The sequence below is a fragment of the Galleria mellonella genome, unplaced genomic scaffold (assembly GCF_026898425.1).
Source record: "Galleria mellonella isolate WM207_F2 unplaced genomic scaffold, CSIRO_AGI_GalMel_v1 utg44, whole genome shotgun sequence".
Classification (NCBI taxonomy): Eukaryota; Metazoa; Arthropoda; class Insecta; order Lepidoptera; family Pyralidae; genus Galleria; species Galleria mellonella.
Window position 1 is genome coordinate 1,183,170 of NW_026442100.1, and position 25,953 is coordinate 1,209,122.

Here is a 25,953-nt window from a genome sequence, read left to right on the forward strand (position 1 = left end):
ACTGTAAAAAAATTAATATTTAAGAAAACATTTTTATTTGATAATTTTATATTTGTACACTCTTTTTTAATATCCTGGTGATTAAAAATACCGAACAATAAAACAAATAAATCAAAATAAGACTGCAAACTTACTGCTACGTTGAGTAATTTGTTAGACAAAGTACGGACGTGTCGTATGTTACATTCGGCAGAAACGGCAATTATATGAGCAGTCATTTGTTGGCAATTCTGCCCTAAGGCTTTTTTTTTTTTATTAAAGTGAATGCAAAGAATGGTTATCCTTATTAAAGATGAGTTTTAAAGGTAATGGGTGCGGAATTAATTCCGCGAGTCTGTATAAACACGGTCACCTATTTCAACAAGATTATTGTTAAGCACTACACCACCGCTATGTTTACGTTACAATGTAACTTGACCCTTCATTAGTGCCTATGCCCGCAGGTCAACACGGTGACCCCAGGTGCGTCTACGTGCCTCCATCTACCGGCCAGACGTACTTCTCGTTTCGGATCGCATACGCCAAGTGTGGCACGAAGCCTGGTAAGTGGTTACTAGATACTAATTTGAAAATCAATCGAGGTTAGCAATTTGCTCAGCAATATTTTCCGTTCAATATCATTACATACGACGGAGAAGTTGCCATGTAATCGATTATATTTGTGCAGTATGTCATGCAGAGAAATGAGTCATGTTTTAAGGGTATTATTGAATGTGAACGTATTAGGATTAAATTATTAATTAATTTAAAGATACGATCACAGTATCAGAGTAAAGTTGAAGTCAGTAGCATGTTTTTTACTTTTACTTGTGGTACTGAATATTCCAAAAGATAAAACGTCGATATACTACAAAAATTATGAACAACCTCTAATTAGATGGCGCGTACAGCTTTTAAGTTTGTATGAGAAGCACAATTTTGTGCTTCATATACAAATTTGTTTGTCGTTATTTTTTGAATAACAAAATTTTTCTTCCACTATATTGTATATTATGTAAACATAGGTAGACTCTTAGTTTTATGAACGGCTAATGACTTTGATTTTACTCTATATATAATAGTACTACAATGAGAATAATTTGACATTTCCTGCCTCTAATATCAAACTAAACAGCCCTTCCTCTCTTTTTTCAAATATGAGCTTTCAGCAAGTACAGCTATGTATTTCACTCCACAAAGAAAATTGGCAGCTTATTAAAATTAATATAAAACCAACAGAAGAGTAGACTTCATCGATTGTAACAATTATTAAAAACAGAACTACACTGTCACACGTAAAATAGCCATAAAAAAAATTATACCAATAGAGAACATATTTCTTTTGTAAATCGTTTTAAAAAGGAACGCTTTGAAAAGGAAAGTTCGCTTCAAGGAATCACGTTTAATTGGAATACGAGTAATATCTATGGTTTGCGATATTTTGTTGTGTATTATCTAGAGATTAGTATGATCAAAGAAAAGAATGATATATGTGAAATATGAGTTTATCAAATTCCCAAAACGTTCAAAAAGTCAAGGTTATTTCAAGAGTCTACAGCATGGGGCACTTCAAAAATATAGTAAAAAGATTCAGGGTCGGCAATGTGCACGTAATGCCCCTGGTATTGCAGGCGTTTGTAGGCTACGGTAACCGTTTATCATCAACTAGACCGTATATTCTTACTTTTTTGCCAATATAGTGGTATAAATAATATTTGTATAATGCATATAAAATATAAGTGAAAGAAGAAAGAACTCGAGTATGGTTGTGCATAATGATCTAGTCTGGAAGGGTAAATCCATTTGTCTCGACCAAAAAAGGAATAAATTAAAATCGCCACCGTAAATTGTTAAAAATTTACAAAAATTATTTGACTAGTATTTGTGACTTTATTACTTCTTCTATTACTTACTGAATTTAATGACTTAACAATTGATATTCTATGACTTTATTGAATTTTTCGCGTGTATTGAAATAAAAATCTACAACTCATTTGGTTACTAAATTTTTTACACATCCGTTAATTTGAAACGTGATCAAGTAACAAACGTCGATAAATCTTAATAAACTTTCACGTTTGTATTATTAATAGGATTGTTTGTTTAAGCTTCAAAGTGTATGTTAACAAATTAACACTATTTGTATTTCTTAGTTGATATACATAATCATTTAGCGTATTTCTTAGTGTGAAATCAATAAATACGATGAGTGCTCAAACACGCGAATTTAAACTATTGGCGATAAATAATACGCTTTACCTACCGTACCGTAATGTAAATCTATTTTTGTGCTGTCTACAGCAATGATTAAGTATAGTTATGTTTATATATAATTTATTAATTGTAGAATATTTAATTCCAACTAGTTTATCACAATGTTGTAAATTTCCTCAATAAAGCCAAATGGTTTTTAATTATTAAATGTGTTTAAAAATCGATGAACACATAAAAAGACTTTACATAGAAAATATTGTGAATAAATTTTAATATTTCCCCCAAATAATAGGATTAGTTTTAAATGATTTTTTTTTATATTTATAAATTCTATACTCTGCTAATAGTAATTTAAATGTTGACAAATTATAATGTGTACCAACATGGGAGTAAACTTTTTATCGATTGATAAAGGATTTGGAAAAGAAATTGCGTAACGTACTTAAGAAAATTTTGTGGGATAGACAATTTTTCAAACTAGTAATAGAAGTAAAGCAATGAATAATGTGCAATAAGAGTGCAATAAATAATGAATTCCGATGCGTTTTGATGGGATGGTGTGATTTGTGAATAGATACTTCAAATCTTTCAACATAATTTAAGATTTTGTATTACAAATAAATTCCGATTTCAATCGTAGCATAACCAGTCATTTAGATTTATAAACTAAACCGCTGGACCGATTTTGATAAAATATCTAAGGAGCTAATCTGAATTTATATCTTAAAAAAAGGAAATTTTCCAAGTCGGTTTAAAATGAGTTAACCAACATAAAAAATACGACTAAAAAAAGAACCTCCTCCTTTTTCGAAATCGATTGATAAAAAGCAGCTTAAAAAGCATTCTTTCAGCGCTGTCGCTAACAGTTCCCGTTCAATGCTATTTAGCTGCTTATAAAACTATCATCAGAAACAATTATTATATTAATCATGACTAACTTGGTCTAACTGCGTCGTGCGATATCTTTAAGGAGTAATTGAAGTGAAAAAGCCAGGAAAAAGCCAATCTGAAGGCCGGCCAGGAAAACTATAATTATGTGTAGTCACATCTACCTAGATTTTCAATAACATAAATCCACATACGACATATCTCGGCGCGGTCTCGGCGGCAAACTCGCAATTACTCTAACTGTTTTATGTCTAAGTTGCCATCCATGACATTTGCTGTTAATTTTCTAACGTCTTTAAAAAGGTTGAGGTTCTTAAGTCGTCTATAGGTATTTTTTCTGTATGAACATTGCAATACATATTGAAATATTGACAATTTTAAAGATCATTTCTTTTTTTATAATTATTAGTATTTACAATTGTGTATAAGAGTAGTTTTAACATTAGATTAAGGATAATTTGTTTTTTTTTTTAATCAAGAAAAATTTTATGTTTACATGAATGTATAAGTCGTTTATTAAGATTCAAATTAGTTGGAGTAGTTGTTTTAGATACAGAATGTCACCACTGTACTTGGGTTTTATAGAAGTATATAGTATTCGTATTATCTATCTATATATACTACCTATCTATCTGTATGTAATAAATTTGTCAGGAAATCGTATATGTACTATAGGTACATAGGTAATAGGTAAATTTATATTTATATATTTATAGGTATAGGTAAGTTTTATTTTAGAAAATTTTAATAATTAAAATAAATAAATTTTAATATCAAAGAATCAAGTTACAAAATAGATAAATTTTTGTTTAACACTGTGTTAACATTAGCAAGCACTACTTTTAATAAGACAATTTGTGGTAGAAATAACAACTTAGTACAGGTATTAATACTAGAAATTTTTTATTCTGAGAAAATATCTCATTTCTATGAGTAAATATAAAAAATAATTCAAGATTGTTTTCTTAATTCTTAAGGGTTTTTACCTTCTTTACATATATCAGCCATATCGTACTCTGAACTGATTATTGAATGCATTCCAATGAAGTTTTGTAGGGAGATGAATACATAATCAGATTGCATTAACAAACATTATTAAACCATCTTTATGTTTGTTGCAGTAGCACTACTTACAGTACTGTATTAAAAGAGGTTAAAGTATTTGGTAGCCTTTTTGTAACAAAGTAAATGCACATTTACTCATTTACAAGTGAAAGAAATCTCCATAAACTTCAAGCTTAACTGTCTAAACTGGACTCCCCAGTGTCAGTGTTGTATAATTTATCTGACAAATGAATAGAAGCTGCGGGATGCGAGGCTGCATTCCCATTGAGCTGTCGTTTCTGTCCATTGATGTTGGATGTGATGTAGTGTACAATTTACACCCCACAAGTGCCGTTTTACATCAAGTCAGTTACTGAGTCTAAAGTTCAAATTCGAGATAGGTCATCACTAATCTACTACTGCAATAGTGTCCATTGGTTTTGACTCGATACAACACTGTCGCGTGAAAGATTCTAGTTGTATATTAAAATTTTCGAAGTCGATGAAAATAATGAATAGTAATTATATTATTTTTATAAAATTGGGGTTTTATTTAATGACATGTCAATCTGTCATTTGTCTGTGACATGAAAATAATTTAAGTGTTTCATGCTAAAACTAAACCGATAATTAGTAATCATGTTATTTACGAAATAGTATAACTTTATAAGAGAAAACAAATTTAAATTTCTTAGTAATTATTTCAGTAGAAGGTTACTCCTCATAAGAGCTTCCATATTCAATTAAACTCTACTACTTCAGAAGTCGTCCGAGACAAATAAAGCCATGCTCGTAACAGTAGTATTCGTTAAATATTTTATGTTATTTACTACAGTGTCTTAGAGAAATAGCTTTCAGAGTTTAATGTCAGAACATACCTTTACATCTGACAGTTTCTGAATATAACCTGTAGATAATGGTAAAGGTGCATGGTAAGAGAAAATAGTAAATGTTGTTTGCGAATAATTGTGTTAGTACACCAGTACAGATTATATAATAAATAAAATAAATATGTATGTATTACGTATATAATTGTGACTATATGATTGATGAGGCAGTCAAAGGCATTTGTCGACTACCGTTGTGGTGAACGTGATACTCGTCATATCCACATTTCGTCTACAATACTATATCAAACGAGGCATGACGTGAGTCTCTCGTGTTACATGATTTGTTAAAAGATATTTTTCATCACTAAAAAGTTAGTTTGGTATAGAGTTTTGTAACATAATCCCTAGTCAGGGCAAGGTTTGTTAAAAATGGGACTAGTCACCTCATTGCTAGCAATGCACTTTATCTGATCCATCTTCACCCAGTGCTCCCTGGAAACCATTGTAGTCTTTTTTTGTACAATATATTCATCACGATGAGCCAACTGATCTACTTTCATGCTTATCATCATCATATAATCTATCAGCGAGGTTATCATTCCATTGTCATTCATTAAAAAATCCATAGCCAAGTCAATGCAGTTGTTAATCTCTTCACTTTAGATTTTAATCTGAAAAATATTTTATAAACTATAACATTCCTCAAGCTTTTGCTTCCTTTTTCGTTTCCTCTTTCCTTCCTTCCTTCTTTTTCATTAAAAGTACCCGTACCGGCGAGCGTGTATGAAAAGATTGATGAATGTGGAAGAAGCAAAAGAGGTTTGTTTGAATCGAAGCATTTGGCGTTCCATTGTTTCTGCCTACCCTAATGGGAGATAGGCGTGACGGATATGTATGTATGTAACATTGCTGTCATTAAAAGATAATTTAGTTTTGAGCTGCATGAATATTTACAGGAAGTTTCTCTTCCTTTCTCTTAGTTTCTCTTTCTTTCTCAGTTTCCCTCCAATTTTTTATTATGTTACTCGATTTTTACAAATCTAAACAGATTTTGATATTCTATTTTTGTAATCGATAACCCTGTCAATTCGTCTTTGTAGATCCCATATCAACTTTGTAATGATAAAGAACAGTTTTTACTGAAACTAAATCTTACTTGATATTCTATCTATGCCCTTAATTAGCAAGGGCGTAGAATAACAAGCAGGATATTCAATCAAGAAAAATGCAATCAAAAGCCACTTTTGTAATTATTTATTTTATCCTTCACAGTTTGTTTAAATGTAGTTTGTTTTAGATTTAAACTTAAGTTGAATATCTAGTACTTAGTATAAACAGGATTCAAAGAGTAAATTTATGTAAATATTAAAAAAATCTGCCTTTTTAAAATTACTTAAAAATAAATTCTTAATCCCGTTTCATTACACACTCTGCCCATATCTTACTCTGTGTACAACACTTTATAAATATAAAACAATTTTGACAAAATTGACCATATTTCTCTTTATATCGTATATTAATTCAATTTTACGCTTGTGAGATAATCGTAAATTCAATTTGGACGGTCAGAAAAATTAAACGTATTCTGAGATGCGACATAACACCGTTTTATTAAGTAATTTAATAGTCAATTAGAAGTTTTTGTTAGCTTGTATTGGTTATGTTTCCGACAAAGTTATAAGGTAAATAAATTTAAACACAATTAGGTTTTAGTTTTTGTTATAATACTCGTATATATTACTAATACATATAATTCTCTAGTAAGAAATACGTATAATGATAAAAGAATACGATATCTAATGGTTTTATAAAATTAGTTTCTGGCGAATAAAAAACAGGAGAATCTTGTATTGTGATTTTATTTTTCCCGTGGTGTATACTTTGAGAGTCTTTGTTGTAATAGACTTACCATAAACTAATATTTATTAACTTTACTAATGAAAAATGCTTAAATTTTACTAATATTATAAAATATCAAAATGAGTTTGTTTGTTACCTCCTGACGCTATAGCTATTCGCTCTGATTTCTTGCAGTAGTAATTAGATTGCACTAGACTGCAACTAACAATGCAATGAAACATTAATAAAAATGCAAAGCGAATGTAATAATTAAGATTGATAATACAATATAAAGTGTTATGTTAAATTATTCTATAATTTATTTTATAATATATTACTATTAGCTGCGACTTCGTCCATGTGACATATAGATTGACCGAAATAGAGTTGCGTTTTTTTTTCATGCCAAATACTACTTAGTACGTTAATCCAAAGTGTCAAGAAACAACAAACAAACTCACTTTCATATTTATAATATTAGTGAGGATAAGCCGTTTAGCTTCTCGGTAAGTACCGGTAATTCTTAACAATTTCGCAATAAATCGCCCCCGACCAAGTTACTGCTCGTCGGTCTCATTTTAACAAAGTAAGTGAGTTTTTCTCGTTCCGATTCCTAGTTGTCCACTATTGCTAGTGTGTATAACGGGCGCATGCGTCCCGCTCCTTCCACGAATGTGTTCTGCTCAGGCATTGTTTCTAAGAATCGCCACCGGCCAGACCGCATAGCGAAGCGTACAAGGCTCATTTTCCTTTGACACTAGATGCCATCTCACAGTGCAACAGTAAACGTATTTCCTTCCCGCTGTAACGAAGTATTTGCAACTTTAAGTGCATTCAGCGAAACGTGTCACATTATACACGGCTCTTGACAATGCGAATTCGATTTTATACCTGAAGAGATAGAAGTTAGACGTATTAGTTGCCAGTCAAAGTTGGAAGATTAATGTCCTAATGGCCGGCAGTTCTGAAAGGGAGTTAGCTAGAAGGCCTCTAAGGGTCAGTTTCGCTTGAGTGACATCGATCGTAAGGCTTCTGGCCCGATCCGCGTTCTTCGGACGACTTCCACTTTTTGCGCAAGTTCATCCGCCTAGGGTATAGCCCTCGCAATAATAAGGATTTTAAAAAATAAACTATAATTTTATTTGTGATTAAATGTTTTTGACAAAAAAAGTAATAAGTAATTATCATATTTATTTTTTCTGTCTACATAATCTACCTAAAATGTTAGTAGCAACATTGAACAAAATCATATAATAAGTATTAATGGCAAAAACTCATGTTACATTGCAGAATTTCTTCTTTTCAGACCTTCACGGGCAGTTCTACGAGAACACAGTGGTGGTGCAATACGATAAAGATCTACTTGAAGTTTGGGACGAGGCGAAAAGACTGCGATGCGAATGGTTCAATGACTATGAAAAGACCGCTTCGAAGCCACCAATGGTGATTGCTGATTTAGACGTGGTGCAGTTGGATTTCAGAGGTGAAATTTTATTATTTCATTTTTATTTCTACTTATTCTTTCGTGCGTGCTAAGCGTGATTGTAGATTCCAGATGGCTGTCTAACGAAGCGATAGCTCTACTACTAATAAGAATATTGACCCCGGTATGATTTAAAATATGGTTCAAATCCTACTTGTTTCGAAATTTGCGATCACCAATAGTCATCGTCGTATCGTCTCCATTATAAGGGTGTTCTTGTCAATAGTTGCCACGCTTGATAGGCAAATTGGTAACTGTAGTTAGACGTTTCGTAATGTTTTTAATAATAGTTCTACCTATAAGTATAGTATATTACATTATTATATAATACCGTTGGTGGTGTAGGAATTTAACTCGCTGCCTTTCTATCCCATGCTCGCAGGTTCAATTCTTGCATAATATAAACATTTGTATTTATCAGTATATGAATATTTTCTATGTATATATATATATGCGTGTGTGTGTGTTTTGGTACTATATAGTATTGTGTAATATGTTTATTGTTATTTATCTACGACCTTATGTATTACACGGCTTTGTTCGCGTAATATATGAAAATGTACCCGTACCAAGTTTTATTCTAATCCGTTCAACAGTTAATGCGTAATTGAGTAACAAACATTCCAACTTTTTTACATACTTTCACATTCTTAATTAGTAGAATTAGACATATTATTACGGTAATTATTAAGAGCACCGGCATGGCGTAGAAAGTGCGGGTTCAAACTCTGTCCGCTTCGAAAACTTTTTTCGAACACAGCAGGTAAATATCAGAATGTGTTTCTGCACATTTATTAATTCTAATTTAATTTCCCTAAACTTATTTATTAAAATTTTAAAGTACAGTGAAATTGTCTGTGTATTTGGCAGATTTAACAGCGGACGGTGTTTTCTGTACCTGCACTACTTATCACTCTGATACGTTCTTTTTTGTCATCTCTTACGACATTTTGGAAATGAAAAGAATTTTTTAACACAATATAAAATGCTTATTTCTTTATCACAAATATAGTGGAAATACAAAGATACCTAATCCCATTAGTATTATGAATGTGCAGATGTTTAAATTTACTATTACTACATCATGCCGGAATAGCTGAACAATTGGTATATCTATAATCCAAATATAAAAAAATATAAAATAAATAGGTTATTTTTATGCTAATTCAAGCGTGTAAAGTCGCGGGATAGACACATATATAAAATATATATATAATATATAATAATATACATATATAATATATATTGACTTGTTTATTTTTTTATCCTTAGGTTTTAACTTTGATTTAAATATTTTATAAATATATCTTTTCTATCCATAGGTTGCCTAGTAAAGGTCGCTTAGCTTAGCTGTAGGTACATTATGTTCATAATTTTTTTTGTTTATAGTTAGTTACCTTAGAATATATAAATAGAGCATCGAGCCTCAAAAACGGATCAACTTATTGTCAAATTAGCTGACTTGTTTTTTTTATCAGTGTTCTATATACTTACGCATAAAATGTATCTTGACTATTAATTATTATTATTTAATGAATAAAAAGAGTTTATGCATTAGAAAGATGTAGAAATTAGAAGACAAAATAAATATAGAAGTTATAAAGGCATCACTCATAACTATTTATCACGAAAAATTTTATGAAAGAGTCGGTCCATTTTTCTCGAAGCATTTCTATGGAGACACTCTGTCTATATTATTTAAATTAGTTACATTAAGATATAATTTGTAGTTGACAATAGATAATATTTGTTTATACTAATATAATGAAGAGGGAAGATTTAATTGTTTTTTGTAATTGATCAATTAAAAAATTACACAAATGATTCTAAAAATATTTTCACTTATAAAAAAATACATTAACAAAGAAATATTCGATCGAAAATGATATAAGCTATATATTATTTTAAAAAAAAATATATTTCCGTTCGAATCTAGACCGGATTGCTACTTATTATTAATATTATAAATAGTAAAACTCATTTATTATTATTTTAGGAGATAACGTCGATTGCTGGATGGAGATACAAGCTGGCAAAGGCCCATGGGCACCTCCTGTGTCCGGCATAGTACCATTAGGATCCACGCTCACGCTTGTCGTCGCTATAAATGACTATAGAGGTAAGTCTTATATTACTTACTTTTGTATTTAAACATTTTAGTCATCGTAGTACTAATAATAATTAGTTGAAATATTAAAAGAGATAAAATTACGAGATAATAATATTTCTTTTCTATACACAGATGATTCAAAAAAATATTTTTTACTTAGATATTTGTTAAATTCGTTTAAAATATAATAAAATTACACATTTAATTGCAAATTTAATGAGAAATCTTTTTATATGTAGTAATAAAATAATATCAAATTTATCTACTGAAGAATGTTCTTTCATACACGTATATCGAAATCAATCCATATTTAATGCTTTAATGAAGATATTTAGAATTAATGGTTTCTGCTGTAGATATGTTATTAACAGCAATACACCTAGTTATAATTATAAATGGTTTATCGAAAGCTGGTGTGAATTACGTCGTGGTATGGTGTTATCCTAACAGTTTGTAATTTTAAACAGGAAGTACTCAAATTTAAGATTAACTATAAGATTGAGCAATTACTTTTTAATTACATATATATATGAGTAAAGTAACAGATCACTCATCTTTCGATGCTTTCAAGAGAAAAGAAACAAATGAATTCGTTGCACTAATTTTAATACGAAATTAACTTATTGAAATTATTTATTTAGTACGTCTCAAATATTTAGATATAATTTACTGTTTAGATATGAATTAGAAACTTAAAAAAAATGTGTATTAGTCTGTAGTCGCCTTCATAAAACATATTAAAAGATAATAAGATTGTATTACACAAAAAAATCGGTTCCAATTGTGACAAAACTAATTATTTAGATATAAAAACTAAATTACTGGCCGGTTTTAATAAAATTTTTATAAAAATCTCTAATATATCCTTTTAGATAAAAAAGAATCTTCCAAATCGGTTTATAACTGACAGAATTATGAAGCAATAAATATACCTACTTTTTTGATGTCGGCTGACAAAAAACTAATACTATTGTAATTTAAATCCTTTAGAAAATACCAGTTTTATTTAAGTTACGTATATCTTGTAGAAATTCTGTATCGTTATGTGACCCAGTTTAAATTGCCTTCCTTAAAGTGTATTTTACAACTAAAAATTCACGCAAATTATATTTAAATGTGACCACTTGCGACATCTATTTAACCCATATCTGTGGCTTGACCGCTTAACTACGGAGCTCATAAATAATATAATTAAACATTCCCTACATCAAATCACATACATACTCATATTTTCCATCTGACTTCATCTGTCCTACATAAAGGACCGTTAGCCTTTTATGACTGTCGATATACGAAATAGGTATTTCATTCAAATTTCTATCAATTTCATCTAATAACATAGTTCATTATGATTATTATAGGATTGTCGGATACCGTTTAGCAACTGTGATTTGACATAGAACTTTATTAACACTTTAATAAGCATTTATAGCTTGGAGAATCGGATGGGCAATATGTCCGGTGTGCAGCAATGTGACACGTCACTTCTCGCTTCTATTAACGAGTTAAAAATGGACATCAACGATAGAGATCAAGATCTTTTATTAAACGATATAGAAATATCTTGTATTTCGGAGCAAAAAGAGGAAAGCCTGTCGCATGTTGTTACGACTCTCGCTGTTAAGCTGGGTGTTAATTTGTCCGATCAGGACATAGTGAGTGCGAGACGTGTGGGACGCATGGCAGAGTCTCTAGAAGTGAGTTCGGAGCGCCCTCGTCCTATTGTGGTACGACTGGCGCGCCGTGCTACCCGTGATCAGCTGCTACAGGCTGCGCGGGTACGCCGCGGTGCCACCACGGAAGGAACAGGGCTGCCGGGCGTACCGCGTCGCTTTTATGTAAATGAGAGGTTGACAAAGGTTAACAGACAACTATTTCGACGCGCACGGACTTTTTGTAATCAGTATAAATGGCGCTACGTGTGGACAAAGGAAGGCAGGATATATGTACGGCAATATCACGATAAAGGTTCTCCACGTTTGCGTTTGCGGACGGACGATGATTTTGTTCGAGTTTTTGGTCCGGAAGCGGTTCGCTCTATTTTTTAAATCTCTACGTTACACATATTTAGTACACTGCTGTAATTACATTTTCTTCGAAATTTCTAAAAATGTACAAAAAACATTATTATTTGTTTATAATCTATATTTTATTGTTATCAGTGTACAAAAGCTTGAGGTAGTGTTAGTTTTATTTCTTTTTTATAGTATTTTGTTACATTTATTGCATGCTTTAGTCAATTTTTTTACAATTTTGGAGTATATTTATTTATTGTTTAATAGCTTGAGTGGTTTTGTATATATTTTCCTTTTTTATACACATTGTACGGCTACTCCGCTATTTACATATAAAAGTAGGGTGAACCAGTGTGTCGCAGTGATAATATCCTATGATCTTGAACCGTTTGTATTGATACTACACATGTACCGATTATTGTTTTTTTACACCTTTTACTTATATTTTAATAGCTTACTATTTTCTTTTTTTTGCAATTATTTTGAAGTATGTGTTGTGTCTATTTATCTACTACTATTTATTACATTAATTAATACAAATTTAACAAAAATATATTTACAAATGTACAATTATGACTTATATATATATGCATGTGTATATGCGATGCCATGATGATGAAAAGTCAATTTTTTAAGTTAGCGCTATATAATGCGGGATCGTTGAACACAGGTCATGATGATTTCATTATTGCAATGAATCGTTTCGAACCGGATATTGTGGCGATAAACGAGACATGGTTGCCGGCAGGCCAGGAGGCGCGTGCCCCCACGGTGCCAGGGTACCGGCTAAGGAACACGCCGCGTCCGCAGTACATGCGTGGCGGTAGAGGGGGTGGTGTAGCTTTTTATGTTAAGCAAGGCATGCGCGTGCGCTATGTAAAGCATCCCAATGGAGGTATTGAGCAGATGTGGCTATCGACAATAGTAAATGGTTATCGTGTTATTGTAGGTACGGCGTATAGACCACAGTGGTTAAACGTAGACTTATTTATTGATGCATTAACCGAATCGGTAACATATTTTTCAAACTATGATCACGTTGTGCTGCTAGGTGATTTTAATATCAATTTACTCGATAGTTCGAATAACAGTGTAATTAAATTCAACCAATTTTTAAGCTGTATGGATCTTAAACAGATAGTGAATGAACCGACACATTTTTCAGTTGGTTCCGATACTTTAATTGATCTTGTATGTACAAATTGTAGGATCCGTGACATTTCTGTCACAAATATTACTGGTTCACTTGGTCATGCGATGATAAATGTTACTCTCACATTAAGAAAATCTAAAATTCCACCTAGATCCGTGACATATAGACCCATAAAAAATATAGACATAAATAAATTTAATGAGGACCTTCTTACACATGATTGGGCATCTGTTTCGTGTATGAGCACGGTTGATGATATGGTCGATAGATTTAATACGCTTATTATGTCCCTTTTCGACAGGCATGCTCCAATAATGACGAGAAAATTCAAACGTCATCAGTCACTTCCTTGGATAACTGATACAATTAAGTGCATGATTGACTTACGCAACAAAGCACATAATAAATATCGTAAGTCTAAATTAGAGAGGGACAAAAAATATTATAAAGACCTCAAAAATACAGTGTCTATGAGTATTGCTGCTGAGAAGAAAGCCTATTATAATCATTATATTAACTCTAATACGAGTAATAGTAAAGTGTTTTGGAAGAATTTGAGGGATAGAATATTAATAGATCCTTGTAAAAGTGATTATCTTCCTGACAGCTTTAACGACCCTAATAGTATTAATAAATATTTTCTAAAAGTACCCGGACCTGAAACAGTCCCTATTTCACAGCTAACCTATTTTGAATTTCATCGGTTTAATACAACGACGCCTAGTTTTAGATTGGAACCTATCAGTTCAAATGATGTTGCCAAGTATATTTTGTCCATACAATCAAACGCAATTGGGACTGATGGTATTAGTCGAGACATGGTTTTGCTTACCCTACCACATACTCTCTCTATTATTACTGATATAATTAACAAATCAATTGTAACAGGTGTGGTTCCTCATCAGTGGAAAAAGGCATTAATTACTCCTCTTCCTAAAGTTGACCATCCAAAGGAATTTAAAGATCTGAGACCTATTAGTATATTGCCTTTTTTATCTAAAATCTTGGAAAAAGCCATATACTTTCAATTATTAAAATACATTGAAGTCAACAAGATACTGCCGCTTTTCCAGTCGGGGTTTCGAAAGGGCAGAGGCACTGTCACAACATTGCTTGATGTGACAGACAACATATTGGCTGCTCAAGATAATGGTCAAGGCTCTATATTAACTTTACTTGATTTTTCCCGCGCATTTGATAGTCTCAATATTTCATTATTACTCTCTAAATTGTCATATTATGGGTTTAATCATCACTCGATTAATTGGTTTAAGAGTTATTTAGGAGAGCGATTTCAGGCGGTTAAATTGCTGAAGGATGATGGTACTTGTATGATATCTTCCCCCAGGTTGGTGAAGCGTGGAGTTCCTCAAGGATCTATACTGGGCCCACTTCTATTTATTATATACAGTGCCGACCTCCCTAATGTTATTAAGAACTGTAACTATCATTGTTATGCGGACGATGTACAACTGTATATATCTAGAAGTCAAATTGGGATATCTAATGCCGTTCAGAAAATGAATGAAGATTTAGATCGCATCGCTGCATGGTCTAATAATAATGCTCTTGTTCTTAATCCTTTAAAATCAAAATATATGGTAATTGGCTCGAAAAATCAAATTGAGAAGGCATCGAATGATAATCTAGTTGTAAAGATCGGTGATACAAATATTGAACATGTTTGCGAGGCAAAGAACCTTGGTGTGCTTTTTGACAGTAATTTACGTTTTGAAAACCATGTGTTGGGTTTGGTCCGGAATTGCTTTTATCGACTTAAAATATTATACAAGATACGAAATTTGTTGTCAGAAAGATCACGAATTACACTCTGTGAATCTCTTGTATTATCCAGATTAAATTATGGTGATCTGGTCTACGGGCCTCGTCTCCTTTCTTCATCTCGTCGAATGATACAGAGGATTCAGAATGCGTGCTGTCGCTTTTGCTTTGTTGTTTCACCTCGTAGTCACATTACACCATATTTGAATGAAGCATCTATGTTGAACATGGACTCACGTAGACGATTGCATCTTGCTGTACTTATGTTTGATCTTGTGAAATTTAAATCCCCTGAATATCTATATAAAAAACTCAAATTTCCGACTTTCAACAATTATTATGGATGTAATGTGTCTCGATCAACGCGGCCCCCGTTGGCGGTTCATAACCATAGGACAGTCGCTTTTACCGGATGTTTTCGCCACCAGGCGACTAAATGCTGGAATAACATACCCCCTCCAATGAGACTAGCTGCATCCAAATCAATTTTTAAAAAGTTGATAAAGCAACATTTATTATTAAATAAGCAAACATTTGGATTAGTTGCCTGGTAGCGACTGCTTTTAACATAATTACTGTGGTGAATTATTATTTGTATATGTTAAAAATTATGTTTAATTAATTAATGAAATATATTATTTATGCATCATCTATATAAGTATGTATCTATATAATATAATTTTACCTTTTGCTATTAAATTGGTTACACAGGTCAAAATAAAAGGTTAAATTGGTAACACTCTGGGTTTGTTGCACGCGTCCGTGTAGCCTTACTTCAGGTTGTAGCTGAAAATCAGTGCTTTGCTTTTAAGCAAAGGTATCACTGAGCTGTAGCCTTTTTGGGTCACTGCGACACACTTGCTGAAAACATTTCTCCAATATTAATTTTTTTGTTTTATATGTTGTTTTATATTTGAAAAAATGTAAATAATCAAATTGTTTCATTTTATTTATTAATTTACGTGTGTTAAATGGCTCAAATAAAGTGTTTATCTATCTATCTATCTATCTATCATTTTATTATCGGATAAAAGGATGACGAAACATACAAAGCGAAAGTGGATAAATAGATGGATGTAAGTACCTAAACAGGCCTATAGTTTGTTTCAGAAGAAGTTTTTATATGCAACTTAGAATGGCAAACAAGCTGACGGCTCACCTGATGGAAAGTGGTAACCGTCGCCTGTAGACAAGAGCAGTACCATGGACATAACAGAGTATACTGTTTTGCCCATGATACCCCCCCCCCATGCGTTGCCATTTCTGAGGACTCAGATGTTATTCCTCTGTACCCTGTAAATTCATGCCATATCCCATCCTTCAAACCGAAACACAGCCATGCAAACACAACTGCTTCACGGTAGAAACACAAATAGACAGAGATGCCCAAGCAAACGACTTTTGTGCAAAGTCTCCCTCTGGTAAACGTTAATGAAAATATAAATAAATGAACAATTGGCCAACAGGTCAACTCTTGAATCTAATATTGATATCAGTCCAGTCTACTATGATAATGATAATTTTGTACTGTACTCATGAAATAACGATAAGGAATTACGTTAGAATTGGGATCGGTTTGCAATAGTTTTCATTGGCAAGTTCAATAATATGCATCTATTAGATCGTTATAGAACCATTATACCGCTAGTATTTCAAATCGACAGTGCGAAACGTCTCAATTCCAATATCGATCTATTGGAGTTTATTACAAAAGTAACCCCATCATCATAAGATATGCTATTCATCATATGGTATGATGTTCAATAAAAGTACAAATATAAATTCCATTATTGATTGAATATTCCAAATTATTAATTACATTTAGCTATTCTTTCAGTGATAATTTCAATAAACTTGGACATCTTTTCATAAACTTCTATTTAAATAGACTAATCCATCATCATCACATAATCATCATCATCACATGATCATCATCATCATATTCAAGTTTCCGGAATTAGCGCGTATGTACAAGACGAGTTATAAAAGTGGATGAAGCAAAATATATAGATATGTAAAAAGAAAGCCAGAGGTATTCCATTCTCTCTATCTACTTCGAATGGGACTTAGCATGAATTTAGGCGAATATTATTTAACTAACTGCATTTATTTCTATGTCTGTCTGTTTATCAGTCACTTCTAAATCTCTGATTGAGTTGCTATATATAAAATAGGCGAGAACGCTATAACATGATGTCGAAAGCCAGTAAGCGAAACGTGCCTTTCAAAGTTGAGAAACTTGACTTTTTTTTATCTATATGTGTATATTAAAAAATTGTAATAATTGGTTTCAAAGGATTTTCTTCCCGCGAACGCTCAGACTGTAGAATAAGCTCTCTGCCGAGGTTTTCCCTAGAGTCTATGGAGTTTTTCAGAAAGAATATATTAAGGTTTCTTCAGGGTCAACAATGCGCACATCATACACCTAACACACCCATCAAATGGTAAGCGTTTACCATCAGACGGTATACTTATTTACCACCTTCGTGCTATTAAAAAAAATGTAAAGCTAAAGTATAAAGTACCCATACATGTAGGTTAAATACAGTTATGAGAATTAAATGATCATCTATTTATACTAAGAAACCGATTCTACTACGAACATAGCAATTTACTATAATCCAAAGGCCTATTGAAGATACGGAGCCACTATTTAATACAATAAAGCGTTAGTAATCGCCTCTCATTTGAAAGTTTATCTTTTAAGTAATAGGCATGTTTGGCAGATAAATAAGCATTGATTGTGAATGGAACCTTATGTATGGATATCTCTAAACATTAATAAAATATTTTCTATAAATAAGATTTATCAATACCAACATACAAAGATAATAATAGTCAAGATTTATAGTTAATTAGATAAATGTAAGTATAGTTAATTAGTATAAACCGATCGCCGTCGTAATTGCCGCTCCAGGCAAAAATAATATTTGCCGCCCTTTTCAATGGCCAGCCGCTGTCAATTTCAATTTTAATTTAGGTGTTATTCCTCTGTACCCTGTAAATTCACTGCCGTATCTCACTCTTCAAACCGAAACATAGCCATGCAAACACAACTGCTTCACGGTTGAAACACGAATGGAACAGAGGTACCCAACCAATCGACTTTTGTACAAAATCTCCCTCTGAAAATTTAAGATATCGCGTAACAAATAGGCTAAAGATTATTTAATACCATCATATCAGCCGCTAACTGTCCACTGCTAAATATAAACCTCTCCCATATGGGGGGTTTTGCCAATAGTTACCACACTTGGCAGGCTCGTTGGCACCGTAGTTAGATTTTTGGTGATGTTTTAAGAGGGGCGCTGCTGCCCATCACTCGACCATTAGGTTTTTTTTATCTATTTTTACGGCACCAATAAGAAAGAAAAGGGTGGTAGCCCATTCTACGCCGGGACCACACGGCGGATATTATTACGGCTAAAGAATATTAAAAGACGGAAAAGAAAAAAATGACATTTGTATGCGTAATAGAAACTGTACCATCATTTTTGGTGATTGTACAACGTACTTACCTACGATAATTATGGTGTGTCCAGTTATTAATAATTACACACATTCAAACTGAATTCATGTTAAATTGCCCATTGTATTCTTTAACACGTGGTGGGGCAAAATATAGTCGAATTACAGTATTACGTCACATTTTATTGCAGTCATTTCAAAGATGTTCTCTTGGAATTTTGTCTCATTATTTTTAAGGTCTCTCTGAGATTATAAAAAACGTCTAATACTTGTATTATACGATGCTTATGACAGTAGAGCAAGATAAGGAAAAACAAAAACCCTATTAAACTACATATCTAACTAACGTAGAGTTATAAGAGCGTATTCCTTTTTTAAAAAGCCGGTAGTAAATGCGCAATTCTTCCGGTATTATGGATGCTCATAGACAGCGATAGTCATTTACTTCATTTGAATTGCATCCTCCTTTGCTTCCTTCATTATAGAAAAAGTCACACATAAATTGCTGAATATATTTTGATGAAATTTCAAACATAGAATTTGTCCACATGCAGTTCTTCATATCACGGTATCCGGTATTCTATAAGGAATTATTAAAAGATTCCACGTCTATAAATAGTTTAAAAATAAGTTAAAAGCATGTGTGAAAAATAACATGTCTCCTAGCAGAAATAAACATCAAGATTTACTAAGTATATTAATAAGTACTTATTATAAAGAGAACAATGCAATGTTATTTGTATTTGAAATAAAGTTCTTTATACCCAATTAAAAAAAGTTTATAATAACGAAGTCTGGCTCAATAGTTAATTATTGTTAATGGCCACAAATCTATATTTTATAACTTATACTTTTTATATTATATAGACAGAACCCGCTTGTTATAAAAGTTACAGTCTTTTTTTTACCAGTGGTTATGCGGTTAGGCTTAAGCAACGTGTCAAATATTTTTATAGTCTATGGTTTACGACAACAAATTAGGATATTTAGCAATGATTTTTATCATTTTATGTAGTAACGAATTGATGTAGACGTATTTTGTTTACATCGCGTTTAATGATGCATTTAAAATATTTGAAAACACTACATGATGGAGTAATTTATATATAGGCTGGACTTTTTTTAACCGTTGTGTTACTAACAGCTTGGCCAGATGGTCTTATTATATTTATTTATATTTATATTATTCTGCTTTATATTATTTTTGATATATTCTTTGACACATTTTTATTTGTCAGTTCAAATTTATACAGTTTACGTGATATTGTTTATTGTTCTACCACTCACGTGTTAAATTTAGGATTATACAATACACTGTAGTAGTGTATCATCATATGTAGTAATCATATATATAGGTATATAATCTCATAGTGTTTCATTGTCATCGAAATTACTCATACCATCGCATGCCAGATAGTGCTTGAAAATTTGATTAAAAATTTTGAAACAGAAAGACTCGTTTATACCTTTTGTTTAAATTGAATGTATTGGCAAATTACTGTAATAAAAAGGGGGCATAATAAAGTTACTTAAACATTCCAAGATTAAGTCAGCCATATTTATTTATTATTATGTCGTGCAATCTGTGCCTGTGTTAGTCTTAAAACGAATATGATTATATCATAAGAACCAGATTATTTACTCTAATGACAATACACCATTAATGAAAATTCGCCATTATAAATTGCCCCATAGATTCGGATTTACTTAAATACATACAATTTGGGGGAAGGGATTATTAGTAATGCAAACTACCAGTCTTATTGCTAACAATATACCCTATCAGGTCGATCTCCTTGTGGTCTCCCCGGAAACTATCGTGGTGTACTCATCACGATAGACAAGGCAGGTCAATTAGACCTGCCTTTTCATTTTCACTTATCATCCTTCATTGGTGTCCTGCCAGCATATATTATTAGCACAGGCGGGGTTACCATTCCATTATCCTACAATAAAAAAGAAATACATACACACATACGCACACATCTAAAGAACATAACTCCATTCTTCAGTAGTCGGATAATAAATTGTCATTGTCATCAACGATAAATGATGATTCAGCACCCGTAGGCGATGTTTGCCATATCTATAAAATAATTCTTGTCATTGTAATCTTTAGTGTAAATATTCGGCCATCGATTTGTACATTTCCCAGGCGATATTTCTAACATGACAAACAGTCATTTGCGTAGTCGAATAATAAGGTCATGAGACAACTAATGGATTATCAAGATGACTATAGTTTTTATTCAGATTTTTAGTTCTCACGTTTAAAGACGTGTTGCTTGCGTGAATGAGGTCCTGAGTTCGATTCTCGACCGGTCTAGTTTAATATCTAAAATTTTCTATATTTTCTCGAATTTGAATATTCTTGGTTATAACATAGATGTACATAATTGAGCTTGATTGCGATCAAAAGATTCCTTTAATAGTCAAGCAGTTGTATGGTATTCATTGAAATAATTATAAATTGAAAGATTTCTATTTTCAAGTGGCTCGAATCTATTCAATACATCTGTATTTTTTACTAATTCTGAATTGATTTTGTTTTTTTTTTTGCGCTCAACAGCGTTTATTTGTGTGTTGGTGAAATAGAAGTTGCTGTATTTCTTTTAGAAGTAAAATACTGCTTGTCAGGAAGTAAAATTTAATTGTTACCGTTTCGACTTTCTAATTTAAATATTTTCAATCGAATTTGTACATGAGACATCTAATAGTTCATTGGTTAACTTTACGATGATTGAAACCACAATTTTTGTTATTTCGAACTAGCTGTATGCTTGCTATTTCATGCGGATTTCAAAAGTAAAAAAAACAATTAAATGTACTATTTTTGAATGGTGTATCAAGATAAAACCTACAAATTTTAAGTTACATCTTTAAAAATACTACTGTGAAAACTACATTTAAATTAGTGTAGTAGTTTTTGCGTAATATTGAAACAAACATACAGGCAGACAGACAAAATTACAAAAAAATATTAATTAAGACCCATTATATTAATGTTTCTCAAATCTCTTCCATGTACAGACATCGTTTAGTTCTAATTTTATTATATATATTAGTAGCTTATTGTATCACTTTATGATGTACTATGCACTAGCTAACGAGTAACGCGGTATGTGTATAAATTAAGAAATCTATAATAGGTATATAAACATCGACACAACAGCATTCCCGTACTTAATAAAATTTTGTCAATCTAAATTCATTCGTATTTTTAAGTAATAAACTTCAAAGTTGTTAGTTTTATTTTGTTCTCACACAATTTGTGGGCCGATTATGAATGGTTATTTTTTTCGAATCACTTTCAATTAATTGTTTGATCTATGTACTGGTTATTCATAGGGTCAGTATACATATCGATACATGGTTTTTACTGTTAGTAGTTTATTTTTCATTTTTGTATTGTATATTGCATTAATACTGTTTATTTTCAAAGAAGAAAGTATAGGTTACTTTTTAGTTTGAGCAATCAAGGTATCACGCGGAGGAATTCACGGGCAAGTGCTAGTAGAAAATAAATTTAAATAAGTTAGTGGGCATAACAAATGTACCAAAAATAAATCTATGTACTATACACGTACATACAGATATATTTATCATCATCATTTCAGCCATTATTAGTCCACTACTGGACATAAGCCTTCCCCATAGATTACCATAAAGAACGGTCCTGAACCACCTGCATAACTCCCTGCAATACAAGTACATTACTCTGCGAAAAAGAAATATCAAATGTAATTACGACAAAATAAAAAAAAAATACTAATGAACGACGAGATATTTTGTAGACACAATTATTTATTTAATTTATATATAACAAAATTGCTTAATTTTATATTTATCAACTTGCTAGACAGCTATGTACCAGTCTAGCATGTTGTTATATTGTTGTGCATACTGGGTCGCCTATAGCATATTTTATTATACACCCATGATACAGTGCATAATCTAAGGTTAAGCTTATATACAATAGTAATAAAACTAAGCAAATACGCAATTCATATAAAAATCATTAGATAGCAATTTGTTCGTAGAAGTATAGTATTAGTAAAATTAGTATTTATTAATACAATTGAATTTTAATCTGTAACAAGTAATTCTTTGCTCGACCAAAAAAAACATACTGCGGTTCAGTCGTCATAAAATTAACATGGAACAAACATGGAAGTAAACTTTATCGATTATAAAACGATAATTATCAAAATCGATTTAGAATCGGCGACTTAATCTCATAACATAGCCACAAAAATTGTACAGAGGAATTGATAATCTCTTTTCGGAAGTTTCGTACGGTTTTAATGGACAAGAGGGTAAAATTCAGGGGTCCAATGAATCCAAGGTTTTGAGAACAGGATTCAGGAACATTGATGTATATCATCATTATCATATCACCTATCAACTGTCCAATATTAAACACAAACCTCTCCCTTGAGGGGTTTTGTCAGCAGTTGTAACGCTTGGCAGGCAGGTTAGGCTTTTTGTGATATTTTAAGAGGGACGCTGCTGCTCATTCCCTCGACCATTAAATAGATGTATGTCAGCAAAATCTGTGATTCTCAAACATGTCTTTTCACATAGTTAAAAGCTCTAATCAGGTCCTGGAATCGGCACTAGACAAGTTTGGTGTAGGCATGGTCACATTGTTGTGTGACCTCGGCGTAGAATGGACCACTACTTCCTTTCCCGTGGGCGTTGTAAGAGGCAGCAAAAGGATGGTCGAAGGCAGCAGCGTCTCTCTGAAAACATCACCAAAGCCTAACTGCGGTCGCCACCTGCTTGTCAAATATGGCAACTACTGGCAAAACCCTACAATAAGTGGAGAAGTGGACAGACAGACGACTGATTTGATGATGATGAAGATTTATTGGGCATCCTTAAATTAGGTTTACTGAGTCTCTACATTAAACATTTTAACTTAAGTAGTAATTTAATCTGTAACATAATTTGAATATTAAATGTCCATAAGCGGTTTCAAGAATGATCTAAAACAAGCTTCCAACGGAAACTGGAAACTGACCATTAACGTCTCCCACGTGCTGAGTGAATTACTGAGGTTAGTCTGTCTGTCTGTTCAGTAACGGTGCCGCCCATAACGATAGCGGTTTAACTGCGTATGTTTGTTTGGGCTCGAATCAAGATCGTTAATGTGAGAACCAAATGTTTCAATACGTTTTATTGAATTGTTTTTTTTAATAGATCGTAGTGCCGTTTTAAATGACTCATCGATATTTACTATGGATTTGTTTTATGTTGAGTATTTATTGGGGTAAACAAATTTTCAGAAACCTCTTTTTTTATATTGTATTCTTATTTATTTTCCATCATAAGTAACAAATAATGTAAATGTATTTCCTTTATATAATGCACTATTTAAAGTTATATCATCAATTTGAATTTTGCGGGATTCTACTACTTTGGATCTTCCTAAGACAAAGACAAATATAAGTTTAGATAAATAAATATTTAAAATTATTCCAAATATCATAGTAACCATATTAATTATTTGGAAGATGCTTACTGAATTACTGAGCTGTAAGTGCTGTGATAAACGAAAGGTTAGACAGAAAAAAACTAGTCCCACATGAAGAACTATTCTCGCTGGATACTGGCTTGGTCCTCTTGACTCGTTTTAGCGACGAAAACTGATGATCATGAACTAACAACCGTCTAATCTAGACTTAGTTTTTTAAAGGCTAAAACTTCTATAAATAAACTTTCGAAACGTCACTATTCAAGATACGGTCACGACTTGAAATATTGAATGTTAAAATATGTTGCTATATTCGTCGCAACTTTTCGATTATTTAGAATATCTAAACGGATAGTTGCCTACATTAATATTTTTGTTTTTTTTTTTTTTTTTAATTAGAATATCAAACATGCTGACGGAACACTTAATGGAAAATGATTACATGAGCAGTACCATGGACAATATAAAATATATTGGGATGCCAATGCGTTGCAGTTCTTAAAGATTAAGGTGCAGCGTCTCTGTACTTTATAATTTCACTATCATATCCCACCTTCTATACTGAAACACAGCCAGGCATTCGTAAGCAATTTATGGCAGAATCACGAATAGGACAGAGGGTACTTTGCACTTTTGAACAATATCTCTGATAATTCAATTAAAGTTAAAGTAAAGTAATTTAAAATAATGTAGATTTTAATACATTTTGCCTTATATGATTGTTATGCTCTTATGTACTAACTTCTCTTGCAGATTGTTTTATTCGTTAACCAAAAGTTTATTTTTTAATAAGCATTTCAAAATAACCAAAGTTAGTAACTAAAAAAAATATACCTAATAGCTTTCATAGATTATTCTGTTGTTGACGTGCGATATATTTACATTCTTTTTAAATGTTAACTATTTAAATAAGACATAAATGTCGTACTACAGTTAATAAAATACATAGTAAAACAGTCATAAAACCCTTCAAATTTCCGTTTTAACGTGAACGGGTAATAATGGCGTGCAAACATATGCTGTAACGGTACAAAGAATAGTAAAAAGTAAACTGAACAAATACGAATGGGTTTGCTTAACGGGCCAAGCGGCCGTTGCTAGGGCGACCAAGGACTAGGGTTGCCATCCTTTCCGAGTTCTTCGGATTTAGCACACATTGCACAGTGTTTAGAGAGCATTGCATTTTTTAAACTTTGAATAGTTTTTTTTTACATATAAAAAATATTTTATGTGTAATTATTTACTAGGTGAATGAAATCACATTGTGTTATAAATTTAAATAATAATTATAAAAGAATAAAAATCTGGGATTTTAGTAGTTTTCGATGTTACAATTGGCAACCCTGTCAAAGACTAGTATGCCGTTTGACACCGATAGCGTTGTACATTTAAAATTCAATGAATCAATTAATTTACAGATGAGACTTGTATCGAGTTCGCCAGTAACAATTTCACTGTTTGTACATCAAATAATGAATCGATATGGGTTCTTAACTGCAATATTATAATTGTACTAGATATTTTAAATTACAAAGTAAGAACTTTAGCATAATCTTAATATTCTGATTCAATATTATATAGAGATTCAATCTATACGCATATTTCCTACTACGTTAGATTTGACTATTATTATAGTACAGGAGCTGCATACGAATACGCGAAATGATGTCAT

At 31.9% G+C, this 25,953-nt stretch overlaps 1 protein-coding gene across 1 annotated transcript in view; it reads left to right on the forward strand.

The window, feature by feature from the left end:
* LOC113518946 (cuticlin-1) overlaps positions 1-25,953 on the forward strand; it is a 140,395-nt gene that overhangs the window by 104,359 nt on the left and 10,083 nt on the right. The window contains exons 5-7 of the mRNA XM_026903982.3: positions 444-542; positions 8,101-8,277; positions 10,274-10,396. Coding sequence (XP_026759783.1) covers positions 444-542; positions 8,101-8,277; positions 10,274-10,396 — 399 coding nt within the window. The remainder of the gene's footprint in view (positions 1-443; positions 543-8,100; positions 8,278-10,273; positions 10,397-25,953) is intronic.